The following is a 21,771-nucleotide window of genomic DNA, read 5'->3' as shown; positions in this document are numbered from 1 at the left end:
ACAAGGTCCTCTACTCCGGCAATTAATCCACACATAAAATGGTCAACCGAATTCTTTATAGTCATCTCTCCTCCTTCCAGGCTTTTTCATCTTTGTACTTACATGGTGATCGGCATCTAAACTTTCATAGTATTACTACGACGACCGGCAACACAGTTCGTCTTTCAATCACCCACGTGGGTATAACCAATGAGGAGATGACACGTGGGTACGTGCTTCTATAAACCAATGAGGAGATGGGAGAGGCAGGACTTGCAGCGCGATCTGCGTCAGAAATAGAAAGGACTTCTATTTTATCCTTTGGCAACGCAGACACTCGTTGACGCGTGTGAGCAGTGTGGGTGCAATAATTGAGTAACATAGATTTCTAAATTTATTTTGCAACTCTCGTGCAAGCGGTGTAGTCAGGGTATAAGGCATGATTTATTTCGATATAAAAAAACTATCATAGCTTCTTAGTCAGGTGTTTTATATGCATTACAAAGGACAACTTGTCATCAATCCAGACACCCAGGTACTTATATTGAGAAACAAGCTCAATGTGGGCTCCATTTATAGAACAGATATGCAGGTCCTCAGGGTCAACATTCCGTGACCTAGAGAACAGCATGAGCTTGGTTTTACTTATATTTAACACTAATTTAAGATCTGTAAGTGATTTCTGAATTGAATCAAAGTCATGCTGAAGTTCACAAATGGCCTGCTGCACCGAGGTGGCACAGGAATACATAACTCTGTGATCTGCATAGAGATGAATGTTACAAGTTTTAACAGTGTTTCCTGTCATTAATATACAATGTGAACAATAATGGACCCATTATCGAACCCTGAGGAACACCTTTTGAATCTCAAGAAATTCAGATTTAACCCCATCTATCAAGATGGCCTGAGTTCTGTCGCGAAGATAATTCCGATTGAACCCCATCTATCAAGATGGCCTGAGTTCTATCGCGAAGATAATTCCGATTGAACCCCATCTATCAAGATGGCCTGAGTTCTGTTGCTAAAATAATTCCGATTGAACCCCATCTATCAAGATGGCCTGAGTTCTATCGCAAAGATAATTCAGATTAAACCCCATCTATCAAGATGGCCTGAGTTCTGTCACTAAGGTAATTCTGAAACCATAAATAGGCTGTATATCCCAGGCCTACTCTTGATAATGATCAACAGTGTCAAATGCCTTCCTGATAACAATGTTAAATAAAACATGTTGGCTACTGATCCAGTAATAAGGGATGCTCCAAATGATCAGCCCATGTCTAATGTTAACAAAGCATCCAGGACTTCTTTATCAGTGAATTTTCACCATCTACATCCAAACTACTCTTTTCAAGAGCTTTGAAATACATTCAAATATAACGCCTGTAGAGATAAAATGATGATTAAATGCATTAATGATATACATTTTGTCAGTAATTGGGCCAGAATCTAAATTAATTTATTATGGGAGAGAAGAGGAGACACAACACTTCTGTGATTTAACAGCCTTCCAGAATTTAGCTGGGTTCCCTGTACATTCAGATACTGTATTAACATAATAATCAGATTTTGCTTGTTTAACTAGTTCCCAAAAGAGTGTTAAACAAATCAAATCAAATCAGATCAAATCAAATCAAATTTATTTATATAGCCCTTCGTACATCAGCTGATATCTCAAAGTGCTGTACAGAAACCCAGCCTAAAACCCCAAACAGCAAGCAATGCAGGTGTAGAAGCACGGTGGCTAGGAAAAACTCCCTAGAAAGGCCAATACCTAGGAAGAAACCTAGAGAGGAACCAGTCCTCTTGGGGTGGCCAGTCCTCTTCTGGCTGTGCCGGGTGGAGATTATAACAGAACATGGCCAAGATGTTCAAATGTTCATAAATGACCAGCATGGTAGAATAATAATAAGGCAGAACAGTTGAAACTAGAGCAGCAGCACAGTCAGGTGGAAGTTGAAACTGGAGCAGCAGCATGGCCAGGTGGACTGGGGACAGCAAGGAGTCATCATGTCAGGTAGTCCTGGGGCATGGTCCTAGGGCTCAGGTCCTCCGAGAGAGAGAAAGAAAGAGAGAAGGAGAGAATTAGAGAACGCACACTTAGATTCACACAGGACACCGAATAGGACAGGAGAAGTACTCCAGATATAACAAACTGACCCCAGCCCCCCGACACATAAACTACTGCAGCATAAATACTGGAGGCTGAGACAGGAGGGGTCAGGAGACACTGTGGCCCCATCCGAGGACACCCCACACAAATCAAATATATTTTATATTTGAGATTCTTCCCTTTGCCCTGATGACATCTTTGCACACTCTTCGCATTCTCTCAACCAGCTTCACCTGGAATGAATTTCCAACAGTCTTGAAGGATTTCCGACATGTGCTGAGCACTTATTGGCTGCTTTCCCTTCACTCTGCGGTCCAACTCATCCCAAACCATTTCAATTGGGTTGAGGTCAGGTGATTGGGGAGGCCACTTACATCACTCTCCTTCTTGGTAAAATATCCCTTACACAGCCTGGAGGTGTGTTGGGTCATTGTCCTGTTGAAAAACAAATGATAGTCCCACTAAGCGCAAACCAGGTGGGATGGCGCATCGCTGCAGAATGCTGTGGTAGCCATGCTGGTTAAGTATGCCTTGAATTCTAAATAAATCACAGACAGTGTCTCCAGCAAAGCACCCCCACACCATCACATCTCCTCCTCCATGCTTCACTGTGGGAACCACACATGCGGAGATCATCCATTCACCTATTCTGCGTCTTACAAAGACACAGCGCTTGGAACCAAAAATCTCACATTTGGACTCATCAGACCAAAGGGCAGATTTCCACCTGTCTAATGTCCATTGCTCAGGTTTCTTGGCCCAAGCAAGACTCTTCTTCTTATTGATGTCCTTTAGTTGTGGTTTCTTTGCATCAATGTGACCATGACGGCCTGATTCACTCACTCCTCAACAGCTGATGTTGAGATGTGTCTGTTTCTTGAACACTGTGAAGCATTTATTTGGGCTTCTATTTCTGAGGCTGGTAACTCTAATGAATTTATCCTCTGCAGCAGAGGTAACTCTGGGTCTTCCTTTCCTGTAGCGGTCCTCATGAGAGCTAGTTTCAACATAGCGCTTGATTGTTTTTGCGGAAGAAATGTTCAAAGTTCTTGATTTCAGCCTGGACAGATAAACATGGATAAACCTTTGAGATATATATGTCCAGTGGTGTAAAAGTACTTTAAAATACTACTTAAGTCGTATTTTGGGATATCTGTACTTTACTTTACTATTTATATTTTTTACAACTTTTACTTAACTACATTCCTAAAGAAAATAATGTACTTTTTACGACATAAATTTTCACTGACACCAAAAGTTCTCATTACATTTTGAATGCTTAGCAGGAAAGGAAACTGGTCAAATTCACACACTTATCAATTGAACATTCCTGGTTATCTCCACTGGCAGAATCACTAAACACAAAAGCTTCTCATGTACGTTTGCGTTCAATTGAACATTCCAGTATGTAAAAACATACTGAATGCGTCCCTTAAAAACAACATTTATGGCTCATTTGCTATGGACCATCATGTAGTATTAAACTACTTGTTATCTCTCTCCTCTCCTCCAGATGTTGGACATGTTCTTCTTCATGTTCCTGCTGAGTATCTGGGTGGTAGCATACGGCGTTGCTAAGCAGGGCATCCTCATCCACAACGAGGACAGACTGGACTGGATCGTCCGGGGCGTCATCTACGAACCATACCTTATCATCTTCGGGAATATGCCCTCTAACATCGACAGTAAATCAACTGATCAATCAATTAATCAATCAAATATATTTATATAGCCCTTAGTACATCAGCTGATATCTCAAAGTGCTGTACAGAAACCCAGCCTAAAACCCCAAACAGCAAGCAATGCAGGTGTAGAAGCACGGTGGCTAGGAAAAACTCCCTAGAAAGGCCAATACCTAGGAAGAAACCTAGAGAGGAACCAGGCTATGTGGGGTGGCCAGTCCTCTTCTGGCTGTGCCGGGTGGAGATTATAACAGAACATGGCCAAGATGTTCAAATGTTCATAAATGACCAGCATGGTCGAATAATAATAAGGCAGAACAGTTGAAACTGGAGCAGCAGCACAGTCAGGTAGAAGTTGAAACTGGAGCAGCAGCATGGCCAGGTGGACTGGGGACAGCAAGGAGTCATCATGTCAGGTAGTCCTGGGGCATGGTCCTAGGGCTCAGGTCAGTTGAAACTGGAACAGCAGCATGGCCAGGTGGACTGGGGACAGCAAGGAGTCATCATGTCAGGTAGTCCTGGGGCATGGTCCTAGGGCTCAGGTCCTCCGAGAGACAGAAAGAAAGAGAGAAGGAGAGAATTAGAGAACGCACACTTAGATTCACACAGGACACCGAATAGGACAGGAGAAGTACTCCAGATATAACAAACTGACCCCAGCCCCCCGACACATAAACTACTGCAGCATAAATACTGGAGGCTGAGACAGGAGGGGTCAGGAGACACTGTGGCCCCATCCGAGGACACCCCCAGCCTAAAACCAAACAGCAAGCAATGCAAATGTAGATGCATGATCAAATTATGTGCAGATGAATAGGAACCGTCCTATTGTCTATGCAGCTATGTCTTTCTATTTTTTATGTCTTTCTATTTTTTACGTCTTTCTATTTGTGCTCCTGTTTGAGTAGCCTGGTCCAGGTGTATTTGTGCTCCTGTTTGAGTAGCCTGGTCCAGGTGTATTTCTGCTCCTGCTTGAGTAGCCTGGTCCAGGTGTGTGTGTGCTCCTGTTTGAGTAGCCTGGTCCAGGTGTGTGTCTGCTCCTGCTTGAGTAGCCTGGTCCAGGTGTTTGTGCTCCTGTTTGAGTAGCCTGGTCCAGGTGTGTGTGTGCTCCTGTTTGAGTAGCCTGGTCCAGGTGTGTGTGTGCTCCTGTTTGAGTAGCCTGGTCCAGGTGTATTTCTGCTCCTGCTTGAGTAGCCTGGTCCAGATGTGTGTGTGCTCCTGTTTGAGTAGCCTGGTCCAGGTGTGTTTCTGCTCCTGTTTGAGTAGCCTGGTCCAGGTGTGTGTGTGCTCCTGTTTGAGTAGCCTGGTCCAGGTGTGTGTGCTCCTGTTTGAGTAGCCTGGTCCAGATGTTTGTGCTCTTGACAACTCCATTGCCAAACATGACAATTCCATAAGAAGTTGGCAGGCGTGGCGTGACTGGATGACTCTATGGACATAGAACTCAGTGGTTTCTCCATGCAGCGGCGCGATTGGACAAAGGAGGCCTCGGGCAAGTCCAAAGGGGGAGGGGTGTGTCTCTTCATAAACAACATCTGGTGCCCTGCTTCCAGTGTGAAAGAAATCCAGAAGCTTTTGCCAGTAGACTCTTTTATCTACCAAGAATGTTCTCATCCGTAATCATCACGGCTGTCTACATCTCTCCACAAGCCAACACCACTTTGGCTTCAAAAAACTGTGTGGGGCCATAAACAAACAAGAAACCTCTCACCCAGAGGCAGCATTTCTGGTGGGCGGAGACTTAAAACCATTCTACCTCATTTTTACTAACGTCTCCTGCAACACTAGACCACTTTTATTCTACCCACAGAATTGCATACAAGGCCTTCCCTCCTCCCTTCGGCAAATCTGACCATGATTCCATTCTCCTGCTTCCTGTTTACCAAGCTCAAACAGGAGGAATCAGCTCAATCCGATGAAGCAGACGCGAGTCTACAAGACTGTTTTGCTAGTACAGACTGGAATATGTTCTGGGATTGGTCTGATAGCATTGAGGTGTTTACAACATCAGTCAAAGGCTTCATCAATAAGTGCATAGATGATGTTGTCCCCATAGTGACTATAACAACGCATCCATACCAAAAACCATAGATTACAGGCAATATCACACTGGACCAAAGGCTACCGCTTACAAGGACGGAAACATGGACATGGACGCATGCAAGAAAGCTGAGACATCAAACATGCGGAAGGATAATACAGGAGGAAGGTGGAATCCAATTACACCGGCTCCGACGCTTGTAGATGATATTGGATTACGAAGGGAAACCCAGCTGTGAGTTGCCCAGCGATGCAGAACTCCCAAACGAGCCAAGTGCCTTTTATGCTCGCTTCATGGAATATAACACTGTGCCTTGTGTGAAAGCCCCTGTTTTTTTCTTAGGGCTGTATGATGGGGCGGCAGGGTAGCCTACTGGTTAGAGCGTTGGACTAGTAACCGGACAGTTGCAAGTTCATATCCCCGAGCTGACAAGGTACAAATCTGTCGTTCTGCCCCTGAACAGGCAGTTAACCCACTGTTCCTAGGCTGTCATTGAAAATAAGAATTTGTTCTTAACTGACTTGCTTGGTTAAATAAAGATAAAATAAATGTTAAAATGATCTCCATCTCAAAATGTTTAGACTCTACTAACTTGCTGTTTGTTTTGGTCTCAGATTATTTTGTGCCCAATAGAAATCAATGGTAAATAACACTTCTACGTTAATGTGGATGCTACCATGATTATCCTTTACGGGATAGGTGTTCCCCCCGTGGGACGGTTGAGCTAATATAGGCTAATGTGGACCAGGCTACTCAAGTAACAAGAACATTTCCTAGGACATAGACGTATCTGATATGGGCAGAAATGGTGAGAGTTTAGCATGTCTTGGGGGTATGATATAAAATGCTAACCTCCCCTGTTATTGTAATGGTGAGAGGTTAGCATGTCTTGGGGGTATGATATTAAATGCTAACCTCCCCTGTTATTGTAATGGTGAGAGGTTAGCATGTCTTGGGGTTATGATATAAATGCTAACCTCCCCTCTTATTGTAATGATGAGAGGTTAGCGTGTCTTGAGGGTATGATATAAAATGCTAACTTCCCCTGTTATTGTAATGGTGAGAGTTTAGCATGCCTTCGGGGTATGATATTTGTACGCCTGTAACTTTCTGGTGACAAATAAAAGTTGATTTGATTTGAGGAGAGACGAAACAGACTGGATGTTGATTGATGTAATTGATCCATGTCCTCTATCTGCTTCAGATGCCCTGTTTGACATCAAGGCCTGCAGTGTAAATGGTACAGAGTCTCAAAAGCCTAAATGTCCTATTCTTAACGAGGACAAGATGCCTGCCTTCCCTGAGTGGCTGACTATAATCCTACTGTGTGTCTACCTGCTGTTTGCCAACATACTGCTGCTCAACCTGCTCATAGCAATCTTCAAGTAGGTTTCAATCATCAATCAATCAATCAATCAAACGATCAATCAATCCATCCATCCAGCTACTCATCCACCCACCCAGCCAGCCAGCCAGCCATCCATCCATCCATCCATGTATCCATCCATGTATCCATCCATGTATCCATCCATCCATCCATCAATCCATCCATCCATCCATCCATCCATCCATCCATCCATCCATCCATCCATCCATCCATCCATCCATCCATCCATCCATCCATCCATCCATCCATCCATCCATCCATGTATCCATCCAGCCAGCCATCCATCCATCCATGTATCCATCCAGCCAGCCAGCCAGCCATCCATCCATCCAGCCATCAATCCATCCAGCCATCCATCCATGTATCCATTCCTCCATCCACCCATTCTCCCATCCATCCACCCAGCCACCCACCCATCCTTTTCTCCATCCATCCATTCCTCCATTCCTCCATCCATCCCATCCATCCCTGCATCCCTTCCTCCATCCATCCATCCTTTCATTCATCAATCTCTGCACTTTCTACAGTATCATCTTTCTATCATATTGTCCGTGTTTCACTCTTCTTCCCTTCTTCCTCTTCCCCTTCCTCTCCACCCTCCAGCTATACTTTCCAGGAGGTTCAGGATAACACAGACACCATCTGGAAATTCCAGCGGTATGAACTGATCAAGGAGTACCACAGCCGACCCGCTGCCCCCCCTCCACTCATCCTCCTCTCCCACATCTTCCTCTTCATCAGACGCATAGTGCTGCAGAGACCCCCCAATAGTTACAGAGCCTTCAGTGAGTCCTGAAATATATCAAATGAAGCCTAGTCCTGGACTAAAAGTCACTTTCAACACAAGGCTTTGTCTGTGTCCAGGAAACCTGCCTTCAAACTGTTAACCTGGTTAGCTCTTTCTTCTGTCCTAAATATATTATACAGTCTATTCTATTTCATATGGTGTCTCTCCTCTCCACTCTCCTGCTCTCTCCTCTTCACTCTCCTCTCCTCCTCTCATTATCCCTCTCCTCCTCTCTCCTCTCCTCTCCACACACCTCCTCTCCTCTCCACTCTCTTCTCCACCCTCTCCTCTCCACTCTCCTATTCACTCACCTCCTCTCCACTATACTCATCTCCTCTCGTCTCTCCTCCTCTCCACTGTTCTTTCCACTCTCCTCTCCTTGTCTCCCCCTCTCCACTCTCCTCCTCTCCTCTCTCATCTCCTCCTCTCCTCCACTCTCATCTCCCCTCTACTCTCCTCTCCACTCTCCTCCTCTCCACTCTCCTCCTCTCCACTCTCTCCTCTCCTTCTCTCCTCCTCTCATCTCTCCTCTCTTCTCCTCTCCTCTCCACTCTCTCCTCTCCACTCTCCTTCTCTCCTCCTCTCCTCTGTTCTTCCCACTCTCCTCTCTCATCACCACTCTCCTCCTCTCCTCACTCCTCTCCACTCTCCACTCTCATCATCACTCTCCTCCTCTCTTCTCTCCTCTCCACACACCTCCTCTCCTCTCCACTCTCCTCCTATCCTCTCCACCATTCTCCTTTCCTCTCCTATCCACTCTCCTCCTCTTCTCACTCCTCTCCACTATCTTCTCCACTCTCCTCCTCTCCTCTCTTTTCTACTTCTCTCCACTCTCCTCCTATCCTCTCCACTCTCCTCCTCTCCTCACTCCTCTCCACTCTCCTCGCGACTCTCCTCTCCACACACCTTCTCTCCTCTCCTCTTGACTCTCCTCTCTCCTCATCTCCACTCTTCTCCTGTCTTCTCCACTCTCCTCCTCGCCACACTCTTCCTCTCCTCTAACCTTCTCCACTCTCCTCCTCTCCACTCTCTTCCTTTCCTTTCTTCTCTCCTCTCCACTCTCCTCCTCTCTTTTCCAGAGGAGAGGCTGCCTGAGTTGGAGGAGGAAGAGTTATTATCGTGGGAATCCTTTATGAAGGATAACTACCTTCTCTCCTGCAGACAGCAGCAGAGCCAGAGCATGGAGCAACGTACCACAGACACAGCTGACAAGTAACTTATTACTCTGTTTTTATGAAGTGTCTTTTCTGCAATACATGACCAACCTGGGTACTACTCTGTTCCAACTGCAGCCCAACTGGTCTTGTCTGGCATGTTGAATGCGCAAACAGCCTGACACGTAGGGTTGAAAATGAGTACTTCTCCAGTGATTCTGTGTCCCCCCCCACCCCCCAGGGTTAGGATCTATGTGATTCAGTGTCGTCGTCCCCCCACCCCCCTGGGTTAGGATCTGTGTGATTCAGTGTCCCCCCAGGGTTAGGATCTGTGTGATTCAGTGTCCCACGCAGGGTTAGGATCTGTGTGATTCAGTGTCCCCCCCAGGGTTAGGATCTGTGTGATTCAGTGTCCCCCCAGGGTTAGGATCTGTGTGATTCAGTGTCCCCCCAGGGTTAGGATCTGTGTGATTCAGTGTCTCCCCCAGGGTTAGGATCTATGTGATTTAGTGTCTCCCCCAGGGTTAGGGTCTGTGTGATTCTGTGTTCCCCCCCACCCCCCAGGGTTAGGATCTATGTGATTTAGTTTCCCCCCCAGCGTTAGGATCTGTGGGATTCAGTGTCCCCCCCATGGTTAGAATCTGTGTGATTCAGTGTCTCCCCCAGGGTTAGGGTCTGTGTGATTCAGTGTCCCACGCAGGGTTAGGATCTGTGGGATTCAGTGTCCCCCCCAGGGTTAGGATCTGTGTGATTCAGTGTCTCCCCCAGGGTTAGGGTCTGTGTGATTCTGTGTGTCCCCCACCCCCCAAGGTTAGGATCTATGTGATTTAGTTTCCCCCCCAGCGTTAGGATCTGTGGGATTCAGTGTCCCCCCCATGGTTAGAATCTGTGTGATTCAGTGTCTCCCCCAGGGTTAGGGTGTGTGTGATTCAGTGGCCCCCCCAGGGTTAGGGTCTGTGTTATTCTGTTCAACTGTTCAACCTCTCTTTCGTATCGTCCGAGATCCCTAAAGATTGGAAAGCTTCCGCAGTCATCCCCCTCTTCAAAGGGGGAGACACTCTAGACCCAAACTTTTACAGACCTATATCTATCCTTCTAAGGTCTTTGAAAGCCAAGTTAATAAACAGATCACTGACCATTTCGAATCCCACCGTACCTTCTCTGCTGTGCAATCCGGTTTCCGAGCCGGTCACGGGTGCACCTCAGCCACGCTCAAGGTACTAAACGATATAACCGCCATCGATAAAAGACAGTACTGTGTAGCCGTCGTCATCGACCTGGCCAAGGCTTTCGACTCTGTTTATGAGTTTATGAGTTTATTTTATTTTTACAGGGACTGTGCACATTAATCAACGTTTCAGTAAAAGTGCCGGTTTTAGCCAGCCGGCAAATTTTCAACCGCAGTCCCTGGCCTGCGTGGTTGACAGATGCAGTCTGTCAATCATCGTATTCTTATCAGCAGACTCAATAGCCTTGGTTTTTCTAATGACTGCCTCGCCTGGTTCACCAAATACTTTGCAGAGAGAGTACGGTGTGTCAAATCGTAGGGCATGTTGTCCGGACCTCTGGCAGTCTCTATGGGGGTACCACAGGGTTCAATTCTCGGGCCGTCTATTTTCATTGTATATATCAATGATGTCGCTCTTGCTGCAGGCGATTCCCTGATCCACCTCTACGCAGACGACACCATTCTATATACTTCTGGCCCTTCCTTGGACACTGTGCTAACAAACCTCCAAACGAGCCTCAATGCCATTACAAGACTCCTTCCGTGGCCTCCAACTGCTCTTAAACGCTAGTAAAACCAAATGCATCCTTTTCAACCGTTCGCTGCCCGCACCCGCACGCCGGACTAGCATCACTACACTGGACGGTTCTGACTTAGAATATGTGGACAACTATAAATACCTAGATATCTGGTTAGACTGTAAAATCTCCTTCCGGACTCATATTAAACATCTCCAATCCAAAATCAAATCTAGAATCGTCTTTCTATTTCGTAACAAAGCCTCCTTCACTCACGCCGCCAAACTTACCCTAGTAAAACTGACTATCTTACCGATCCTCAACTTTGGCGATGTCATCTACAAAATAGCTTCCAATACTCCACTCAGCAAACTGGATCCAGTCTATCACAATGCCATCCGTTTTGTTACCAAAGCCCCTTATACCACCCACCACTGCGACCTGTATGCTCTAGTCGGCTGGCCCTCGCTTTCATATTCGTCGCCAGACCCACTGGTTCCAGGTCATCTATAAGTCGATGCTAGGTAAAGCTCCGCCTTATCTCAGTTCACTGGTCACGATGGCAACACCCACCCGTAGCACACGTTCCAGCAGGTATATCTCACTGATCATCCCCAAAACCAACACCTCATTTGGCCGCCTTTCCTTCCAGTTCTCTGCTGCCAGTGACTGGAACGAATTGCAAAAATCAATAATGTTAGAGACTTTTATTTCCCTCACCAACTTTAAACATCAGCTATCTAAGCAGCTAACCGATCGCTGCAGCTGTACATAGTCCATCGGTATATAGCCCACCCAATCTACCTCATCCCCATACTGTTTTAATTTGATTTATTTTTCTGCTCTTTTGCACACCAGTATCTCTACCTGCACATGTTCATCTGATCATTTATCACTCCAGTGTTAATCTGCTAAATTGTAATTATTCACTCCTATGGCCTATTTATTGCCTACCTCCTCATGCCTTTTGCACACACTGTATATAGACTTTCTTTCTTTCTACTGTGTCATTGACTTGTTTATTGTTTATTCCATGTGTAACTCTATGTTGTTGTTTTTGTCACACTGCTTTGCTTTATCTTGGCCAGGTCACAGTTGTAAATGAGAACTTGTTCTCAACTGGCCAACCTGGTTAAATAAAGGTGAAATAAATCAATTTAAAAAATCTGTGTCCCCTCAGGGTTAGGATCTGTGTGATTCAGTGTCTTCGTCCCCGGGGTTAGGATCTGTGCGATTCGTTGTTACCCCTCAGGGTTAGGATCTGTGTGATTCAGTGTCTTCGTCCCCAGGGTTAGGTTCTGTGTGATTCAGTGTCTTCGTCCCCAGGGTTAGGATCTGTGTGATTCAGTGTCTTCGTCCCCAGGGTTAGGATCTGTGTGATTCAGCGTCTTCGTCCCCAGGGTTAGGATCTGTGTGATACAGTGTCTTCGTCCCCGGGGTTAGGATCTGTGTGATTCATTGTCACCCCTCAGGGTTAGGATCTGTGTGATTCAGTGTCTTCGTCCCCAGGGTTATGATCTGTGTGATTCATTGTCTTCGTCCCCAGGGTTAGGATCTGTGTGAATCAGTGTCTTCGTCCCCAGGGTTAGGATCTGTGTGATTCATTATCACCCCTCGGGGTTAGGATCTGTTTGATACAGTGTCTTCGTCCCCGGGGTTAGGATCTGTGTGATTAATTGTCACCCCTCAGGGTTAGGATCTGTGTGATTCAGTGTCTTCGTCCCCAGGGTTAGGATCTGTGTGATTCAGTGTCTACGTCCTCAAGGTTAGGATCTGTGTGATTCAGTGTCTTCGTCCCCGGGGTTAGGATCTGCGTGATTCATTGTCACCCCTCAGGGTTAGGATCTGTGCGATTCAGTGTCTTCGTCCCCAGGGTTAGGATCTGTGTGATTCAGTGTCTTTGTCCCCAGGGTTAGGATCTGTGTGATTCATTGTCACCCGTCAGGGTTAGGATCTGTGTGAATCAGTGTCTTCGTCCATGGGGTTAGGATCTGTGTGATTCAGTGTCTTCGTCCCCAGGGTTAGGATCTGTGTGAATCAGTGTCTTCGTCCCCAGGGTTAGGATCTGTGTGATTCATTATCACCCCTCGGGGTTAGGATCTGTGTGATACAGTGTCTTCGTCCCTGGGGTTAGGATCTGTGTGATTCATTGTCACCCCTCAGGGTTAGGATCTGTGTGATTCAGTGTCTTCGTCCCCAGGGTTAGGATCTGTGTGATTCATTGTCACCCCCAGGGTTAGGATCTGTGTGATTCAGTGTCTTCGTCCCCGGGGTTAGGATCTGCGTGATTCATTGTCACCCCTCAGGGTTAGGATCTGTGTGACTCAGTGTCTTCGTCCCCAGGGTTAGGATCTGTGTGATTCAGTGTCTTTGTCCCCAGGGTTAGGATCTGTGTGATTCATTGTCACCCGTCAGGGTTAGGATCTGTGTGAATCAGTGTCTTCGTCCATGGGGTTAGGATCTGTGTGATTCAGTGTCTTCGTCCCCAGGGTTAGGATCTGTGTGAAGCAGTGTCTTCGTCCCCAGGGTTAGGATCTGTGTGATTCATTATCACCCCTCGGGGTTAGGATCTGTGTGATACAGTGTCTTCGTCCCTGGGGTTAGGATCTGTGTGATTCATTGTCACCCCTCAGGGTCAGGATCTGTGTGATTCAGTGTCTTCGTCCCCAGGGTTAGGATCTGTGTGATTCATTGTCACCCCTCAGGGTTAGGATCTGTGTGATTCAGTGTCTTCGTCCCCAGGGTTAGGATCTGTGTGATTCAGTGTCTTCGTCCCCAGGGTTAGGATCTGTGTGATTCAGTGTCTTCGTCCCCAGGGTTAGGATCTGTGTGATTCATTATCACCCCTCAGGTTAGGATCTGTGTGATACAGTGTCTTCGTCCCCAGGGTTAGGATCTGTGTGATTCATTATCACCCCTCAGGTTAGGATATGTGTGAATCAGTGTCTTCGTCCCCAGGGTTAGGATCTGTGTGATTCATTATCACCCCTCAGGTTAGGATCTGTGTGATACAGTGTCTTCGTCCCCAGGGTTAGGATCTGTGTGATTCAGTGTCTTCGTCCCCGGGGTTAGGATCTGTGTGATACAGTGTCTTCGTCCCCGGGGTTAGGATCTGTGTGATTCAGTGTCTTCGTCCCCAGGGTTAGGATCTGTGTGATTCAGTGTCTTCGTCCCCGGGGTTAGGATCTGTGTGATTCAGTGTCTTCGTCCCCAGGGTTAGGATCTGTGTGATTCAGTGTCTTCGTCCCCAGGGTTAGGATCTGTGTGATTCATTATCACCCCTCAGGTTAGGATCTGTGTGATTCAGTGTCTTCGTCCCCAGGGTTAGGATCTGTGTGATTCAGTGTCTTCCTCCCCAGGGTTAGGATCTGTGTGATTCAGTGTCTTCCTCCCCAGGGTTAGGATCTGTGTGATTCAGTGTCTTCGTCCCCAGGGTTAGGATCTGTGTGATTCAGTGTCTTCCTCCCCAGAGTTTGCACCATAACAGAGCTGCTACAGAGGGAGGAGGCCACAGGGTCGGTTGCTTTAGTGAAGAGATTGACCAGACTGGAGGAGCAGGTATTGACCCCCACATCACTTTACCCATCACTCTGACTTACTGTGTTTATAACGTTTTAAACACATTCAGGATTATTGTTATCACTTCTCCAGGTCTCCCAGTCAGCCATAGCTCTCCAGTGGATCATGGACACCCTCAAAGCTCAGGGTCTACACTCTAAAGAGGAGGCTCCACAGCTGGGTGAGTTCCTGATTTCTGGAGTAGAACATTATTCCCCCTCTCACTGGACTCTGTTTCCGTAGATACAGTAAATACTGTAGATAGATAGCTTTATTTACATGTTGTCCTATGTGTAATCTCTCTAGCCTCACCTGGTAAGCTGAAGAGGTCTGAAAGTGAACCCAATGAACCCCATAGACAGGAGAAGACGTTTTACCATGTCAACGCCCGGCGTCTGGACTACCCTGACAGTACCATCCCTCGCTTCCCTGTTCTTGAGGAGAAGGTGCCCTGGGAGGTGCCTGACTAATATTATAGCTCCTAGAGCAGAAGGTGCCCTGGGAGGTGCCTGACTTAAATGACCTAATAGGAGAAGGTGCCCTGGGAGGTGCCTGACTAATATTATAACTCCTAGAGGAGAAGGTACCCTGGGAGGTGCCTGACTAATATTACAACTCCTAGAGGAGAAGGTGCCCTGGGAGGTGCCTGACTAATATTATAACTCCTAGAGGAGAAGGTACCCTGGGAGGTGCCTGACTAATATTATAACTCCTAGAGGAGAAGGTACCCTGGGAGGTGCCTGACTAATATTATAACTCCTAGAGGAGAAGGTACCCTGGGAGGTGCCTGACTAATATTACAACTCCTAGAGGAGAAGGTACCCTGGGAGGTGCCTGACTAATATTACCTCATACTTATTATGTTACCTCACAGTAGAGTTACTAAGGCTGTGTTTGAAATCGCACCCTGTTCCTATAGTTCACTTCTTTTGACCAGAGCACATATGGCACTGTACAGGAATATTAGCTATTTCAGACACAGCTGAGTTACTGCAGTTGAACATCTCATTCTAATGATATTGTTATGTGTTTACAATGGTTTCAGTAAATACATCCCCTCTGTTCCAGGTTGACTTCATCCTTTACAATCCTCCTGTTCTGAATGGAGACAGCCAGGATCAGACAGATGGGTGAGTTGTTTGGGTCAAGATCAGACAGATGGGTGAGTTGTTTGGGCCAGGATCAGACAGATGGGTGAGTTGTTTGGGCCAGGATCAGACAGATTGGTGTGTTGTTTGGGCCAGGATCAGACAGATGGGTGAGTTGTTTGGGCCAGGATCAGACAGATGGGTGAGTTGTTTGTGCCAGGATCAGACAGATGGGTGAGTTGTTTGTGCCAGGATCGGACAGATGGGTGAGTTGTTTGGGTCAAGATCAGACAGATGGGTGAGTTGTTTGGGTCAGGATCAGACAGATGGGTGAGTTGGTTGGGCCAGGATCAGACAGATGGGTGAGTTGTTTGGGTCAGGAGCAGATAGATGAGGAATCCACAGTGTAATTCTTCCTCTGGGACCACATTACATTACTTGTGTCTGTTGTATCCCACTCTGCTTTCCGCCCTCAGATCAGAACCTGATTCCTTAAAGCGTTACAGGTATGAAAACATAACAGTAGAAACAGCTTATAGCCATCTTTTAATCAATGTGTTTTGTTGCCTAATATCAGTCATCTCTAACGTGTGTAGAAACCCAGGAGGCAGGACAGGTATGAAAGGAAGAGGAGCACTGACCTGTCTGGGTCCAAACCTGATCCTGGACCCTGTCCTCACAAGGTACGAGGCTCCACAGATAGATAACAGCTTCTCATGCATTCCAAATGGCACCCTTTTCCCTATATGGTGCACTACATTTAACTAGAGCCCTATGGGCCCTGGTCAATAGTAGTGCACTACATTTAACTAGAGCCCTATGGGCCCTGGTCAATAGTAGTGCACTACATTTAACTAGAGCCCTATGGGCCCTGGTCAATAGTAGTGCACTACATTTAACTAGAGCCGTATGGGTCCTGGTCAATAGTAGTGCACTACTTTTAACTAGATCCCTTTGGGCCCTGGTCAATAGTAGTGCACTACATTTAACTAGAGCCCTATGGGCCCTGGTCAATAGTAGTGCACTACATTTAACTAGAGCCCTATGGGCCCTGGTCAATAGTAGTGCACTACATTTAACTAGAGCCCTATGGGCCCTGGTCAATAGTAGTGCACTACATTTAACTAGATCCGTATGGGTCCTGGTCAATAGTAGTGCACTACATTTAACTAGATCCCTTTGGGCCCTGGTCAATAGTTGTGCACTGTATAGGGAATAGGGTGCCATTTGGGAAACAGTCGTAGTTTAGTTAGCTAGAGGATAAAACTCTCTGAGGAGAATAAACCATAATGGATAGTGTGTTGTTTCAGTGTACTCTGTTGTTGTTGATCTACTGAGAGATCTGCTTTAATAGTTTATAATATTATAATAACCTGTTGTTGTTGATCTACAGGTGGAGAGACAGTGAGAGATCTGCTCTGGAGTTCCTGGCGGTCTGGGACCAGGAGGATGGGCTCTGGACACTACCTGGGGTGAGTACAGAATGGACAGAATGTACAGTATGTGGACTCTTGTGTGCTTTGATAAATATCCTTTTACATAGTCGACAAATAATGAAATAATCATCTTTACGCTCCATTTGAGGAAGCTTGGAGATCGAGGTTCTATGACATGAACTTATTAAATCCGAGAGTGTTGATTCCTACTGACAAACTCTTCTGTTTCCTTCAAGGGTCCTGTCCAATCAGACGAGCCCCTGCCAGACAGATTACTGAGGATTATGGGACAGAAGATCTATGACAGGATAAAAACTAAGGTGGTAGAGGTAACCAAGGTACACCTGACCTGCTCTTCAAGCTTAATAAAAGCCCTATAGCTACTGTCAGTGGTAGTAGCACCAAACTGTTAATGTAATAAATATATTACTTTACAATGACAGTCTGTCATGTTACTGTTCTAGTTAGTAGCTGTGCTAGTCAAATCAAACAAGTCCAAGTGTATTTGTCACGTGCACAGGATACAGCAGGTGGACACAGCACGGTGGAATGCACTAACACTAAGGGCTCTATTCAGTCAATCTATTACAGCACTAACACTGAGGGCTCTATTCAATCAATCTATTACAGCACTAACACTGAGGGCTCTATTCAGTCAATCTATTACAGCACTAACACTGAGGGCTCTATTCAATCAATCTATTACAGCACTAACACTGAGGGCTCTATTCAGTCAATCTATTACAGCACTAACACTGAGGGCTCTATTCAATCAATCTATTACAGCACTAACACTAAGGGCTCTATTCAGTCAATCTATTACAGCACTAAGGGCTCTATTCAGTCAATCTATTACAGCACTAACACTAAGGGCTCTATTCAGTCAATCTATTACAGCACTAAGGGCTCTATTCAATCAATCTATTACAGCACTAACACTGAGGGCTCTATTCAGTCAATCTATTACAGCACTAACACTAAGGGCTCTATTCAATCGATCTATTACAGCACTAACACTGAGGGCTCTATTCAGTCAATCTATTACAACACTAACACTAAGGGCTCTATTCAATCAATCTATTACAGCACTAACACTAAGGGCTCTATTCAATCGATCTATTACAGCACTAAGGGCTCTATTCAATCAATCTATTACAGCACTAACACTAAGGGCTCTATTCAGTCAACCTATTACAGCACTAACACTGAGGGCTCTATTCAGTCAATCTATTACAGCACTAACACTAAGGGCTCTATTCAATCAATCTAACACTAAGGGCTCTATTCAATCTGTATTGCTGAAGCGTTACAGATTCCGCCTTAGAAATGAAAAGGTCATTTCAGAATGAGCTGACTAATACAGCATTCACCGTGAATGCAGTCTCCGCTAACGTGGGAATAATGCCTTTAAAAGCTGTAATGACTATAACCAGCGATCTGTTTGAATCCTGGCCTAAGTCAGAAAACAGCGAAAACACTATATACTGGTCAATACCAGTGCAGGGATACTGGTGATAGCTGAGGTCAGTTGCTGTACATGTGTCCTGCAGGTCCATGAGGGCTACGTAGACGACGTCAGGAACACAGACGATGCCTGGGTAGAAACTACAGTCCTGAACATCCATCTAGACAGGAGAAGTCTACTGATGGCTGATATCAACCGCATGGTGAGAACACACACACAGCACCACTTCCCCTATATATCCTATCCTTCCAGAACACCATACTCCACAACACTTTCCCAATAACATGCTATATCCTATCCTTACAGAATACACACACGGCACCACTTCCCCTATAACATGCTATATCCTATCCTGACAGAACAGGTCCAGTGATTTAGAGTTAGTAGTCTGGGCTGTGGTGCTTGTCCAGTGGTTTAGAGTTAGTAGTCTGGGCTGTGTGGTGCTGGTCCAGTGGTTTAGAGTTAGTAGTCTGGGCTGTGGTGCTGGTCCAGTGGGTTAGAGTTAGTAGTCTGGGCTGTGGTGCTGGTCCAGTGGGTTAGAGTTAGTAGTCTGGGCTGTGTGGTGCTGGTCCAGTGGGTTAGAGTTAGTGGTCAGTGCTGTTGAGCTGGTCCAGTGGTTTAGAGTTAGTAGTCTGGGCTGTGGTGCTGGTCCAGTGGGTTAGAGTTAGTAGTCTGGGCTGTGGTGCTGGTGCAGTGGGTTAGAGTTAGTAGTTTGGGCTGTGGTGCTGGTCCAGTGGTTTAGAGTTAGTAGTCTGGGCTGTGTGGTGCTGGTCCAGTGGGTTAGAGTTAGTAGTCTGGGCTGTGGTGCTGGTCCAGTGGTTTAGAGTTAGTAGTCTGGGCTGTGGTGCTGTTCCAGTGGGTTAGAGTTAGTAGTCTGGGCTGTGGTGCTGGTCCAGTGGGTTAGAGTTAGTAGTCTGGGCTGTGTGGTGTTGGTCCAGTGGGTTAGAGTTAGTAGTCTGGGCTGCGGTGCTTGTGTAGTGGGTTAGAGTTAGTAGTTTGGGCTGTGGTGCTGGACCAGTTGGTTAGAGTTAGCAGTCTGGGCTGTGTAGTGCTGGTCCAGTGGGTTAGAGTTAGTAGTCTGGGCTGTGGTGCTGGTCCAGTGGGTTAGAGTTAGTAGTCTGGGCTGTGGTGCTGGTCCAGTGGTTTAGAGTTAGTAGTCTGGGCTGTGTGGTGCTGATCCAGTGGGTTAGAGTTAGTAATCTGGGCTGTGGAGCTGGTTCAGTGATTTAGGGTTAGTAGTCTGGGCTGTGTGGTGCTGGTCCAGTGGGTTAGAGTTAGTGGTCTGGGCTGTGGTGCTGGTCCAGTGGGTTAGAGTTAGTAGTCTGGGCTGTGGTGCTGGTCCAGTGGGTTAGAGTTAGTAGTCTGGGCTGTGTGGTGCTGGTCCAGTGGGTTAGAGTTAGTGGTCTGGGCTGTGGTGCTGGTCCAGTGGGTTAGAGTTAGTAGTCTGGGGTTTGTGGAGCCGGTCCAGTGGGTTAGAGTTAGTAGTCTGGGCTGTGGTGCTGGTCCAGTGGGTTAGAGTTAGTAGTCTGGGCTGTGGTGCTGGTCCAGTGGGTTAGAGTTAGTAGTCTGGGGTTTGTGGAGCCGGTCCAGTGGGTTAGAGTTAGTAGTCTGGGCTGTGTAGTGCTGGTCCAGTGGGTTAGAGTTAGTAGTCTGGGCTGTGTGGTGCTGGTCCAGTGGGTTAGAGTTAGTGGTCTGGGCTGTGGTGCTGGTCCAGTGGGTTAGAGTTAGTGTTCTGGGCTGTGGTGCTGGTCCAGTGGGTTAGAGTTAGTAGTCTGGGCTGTGGTGCTGGTCCAGTGGGTTAGTGTTAGTAGTCTGGGCTGTGTGGTGCTGGTCCAGTGGGTTAGAGTTAGTGGTCTGGGCTGTGGTGCTGGTCCAGTGGGTTAGAGTTAGTAGTCTGGGCTGTGGTGCTGGTCCAGTGGGTTAGAGTTAGTAGTCTGGGGTTTGTGGAGCCGGTCCAGTGGGTTAGAGTTAGTAGTCTGGGCTGTGTGGTGCTGGTCCAGTGGGTTAGAGTTAGTGGTCTGGGCTGTGGTGCTGGTCCAGTGGGTTAGAGTTAGTAGTCTGGTGTTTGTGGAGCCGGTCCAGTGGGTTAGAGTTAGTGGTCTGGGCTGTGGTGCTGGTCCAGTGGGTTAGAGTTAGTAGTCTGGGGTTTGTGGAGCCGGTCCAGTGGGTTAGAGTTAGTAGTCTGGGGTTTGTGGAGCCGGTCCAGTGGGTTAGAGTTAGTAGTCTGGGGTTTGTGGAGCCGGTCCAGTGGGTTAGAGTTAGTAGTCTGGGGTTTGTGGAGCCGGTCCAGTGGGTTAGAGTTAGTGGTCTGGGCTGTGGTGCTGGTCCAGTGGGTTAGAGTTAGTAGTCTGGGGTTTGTGGAGCCGGTCCAGTGGGTTGGAGTTAGTAGTCTGGGGTTTGTGGAGCCGGTCCAGTGGGTTAGAGTTAGTAGTCTGGGGTTTGTGGAGCCGGTCCAGTGGGTTAGAGTTAGTAGTCTGGGGTTTGTGGAGCCGGTCCAGTGGGTTAGAGTTAGTGGTCTGGGCTGTGGTGCTGGTCCAGTGGGTTAGAGTTAGTAGTCTGGGCTGTGTGGTGCTGATCCAGTGGGTTAGAGTTAGTAATCTGGGCTGTGGAGCTGGTTCAGTGATTTAGAGTTAGTAGTCTGGGCTGTGTGGTGCTGGTCCAGTGGGTTAGAGTTAGTAGTCTGGGCTGTGGTGCTGGTCCAGTGGGTTAGAGTTAGTGGTCTGGGCTGTGGTGCTGGTCCAGTGGGTTAGAGTTAGTGGTCTGGGCTGTGGTGCTGGTCCAGTGGGTTAGAGTTAGTAGTCTGGGGTTTGTGGAGCCGGTCCAGTGGGTTAGAGTTAGTAGTCTGGGCTGTGTGGTGCTGGTCCAGTGGGTTAGAGTTAGTGGTCTGGGCTGTGGTGCTGGTCCAGTGGGTTAGAGTTAGTAGTCTGGTGTTTGTGGAGCCGGTCCAGTGGGTTAGAGTTAGTGGTCTGGGCTGTGGTGCTGGTCCAGTGGGTTAGAGTTAGTAGTCTGGGGTTTGTGGAGCCGGTCCAGTGGGTTAGAGTTAGTAGTCTGGGGTTTGTGGAGCCGGTCCAGTGGGTTAGAGTTAGTAGTCTGGGGTTTGTGGAGCCGGTCCAGTGGGTTAGAGTTAGTAGTCTGGGGTTTGTGGAGCCGGTCCAGTGGGTTAGAGTTAGTGGTCTGGGCTGTGGTGCTGGTCCAGTGGGTTAGAGTTAGTAGTCTGGGGTTTGTGGAGCCGGTCCAGTGGGTTGGAGTTAGTAGTCTGGGGTTTGTGGAGCCGGTCCAGTGGGTTAGAGTTAGTAGTCTGGGGTTTGTGGAGCCGGTCCAGTGGGTTAGAGTTA

At 47.2% G+C, this 21,771-nt stretch overlaps 1 protein-coding gene across 1 annotated transcript in view; it reads left to right on the top strand.

Annotated features, from left to right (window-relative positions):
* The window catches only part of trpm2 (transient receptor potential cation channel, subfamily M, member 2), a 101,963-nt gene that overhangs the window by 76,871 nt on the left and 3,321 nt on the right, over positions 1-21,771 (top strand). Inside the window, exons 20-32 of the mRNA XM_031806118.1 lie at positions 3,609-3,780; positions 7,020-7,200; positions 7,806-7,987; positions 9,069-9,201; positions 14,360-14,447; positions 14,541-14,628; positions 14,754-14,905; positions 15,516-15,577; positions 16,012-16,041; positions 16,132-16,218; positions 16,929-17,007; positions 17,208-17,309; positions 18,522-18,638. Coding sequence (XP_031661978.1) covers positions 3,609-3,780; positions 7,020-7,200; positions 7,806-7,987; positions 9,069-9,201; positions 14,360-14,447; positions 14,541-14,628; positions 14,754-14,905; positions 15,516-15,577; positions 16,012-16,041; positions 16,132-16,218; positions 16,929-17,007; positions 17,208-17,309; positions 18,522-18,638 — 1,473 coding nt within the window. The remainder of the gene's footprint in view (positions 1-3,608; positions 3,781-7,019; positions 7,201-7,805; positions 7,988-9,068; positions 9,202-14,359; positions 14,448-14,540; positions 14,629-14,753; positions 14,906-15,515; positions 15,578-16,011; positions 16,042-16,131; positions 16,219-16,928; positions 17,008-17,207; positions 17,310-18,521; positions 18,639-21,771) is intronic.

This window comes from Oncorhynchus kisutch, linkage group LG26 (assembly GCF_002021735.2).
Source record: "Oncorhynchus kisutch isolate 150728-3 linkage group LG26, Okis_V2, whole genome shotgun sequence".
Lineage (NCBI taxonomy): Eukaryota > Metazoa > Chordata > Actinopteri > Salmoniformes > Salmonidae > Oncorhynchus > Oncorhynchus kisutch.
The sequence above is the reverse complement of the archived record's forward strand: the minus strand, read 5'-3'. Positions and strand labels throughout refer to the sequence as shown.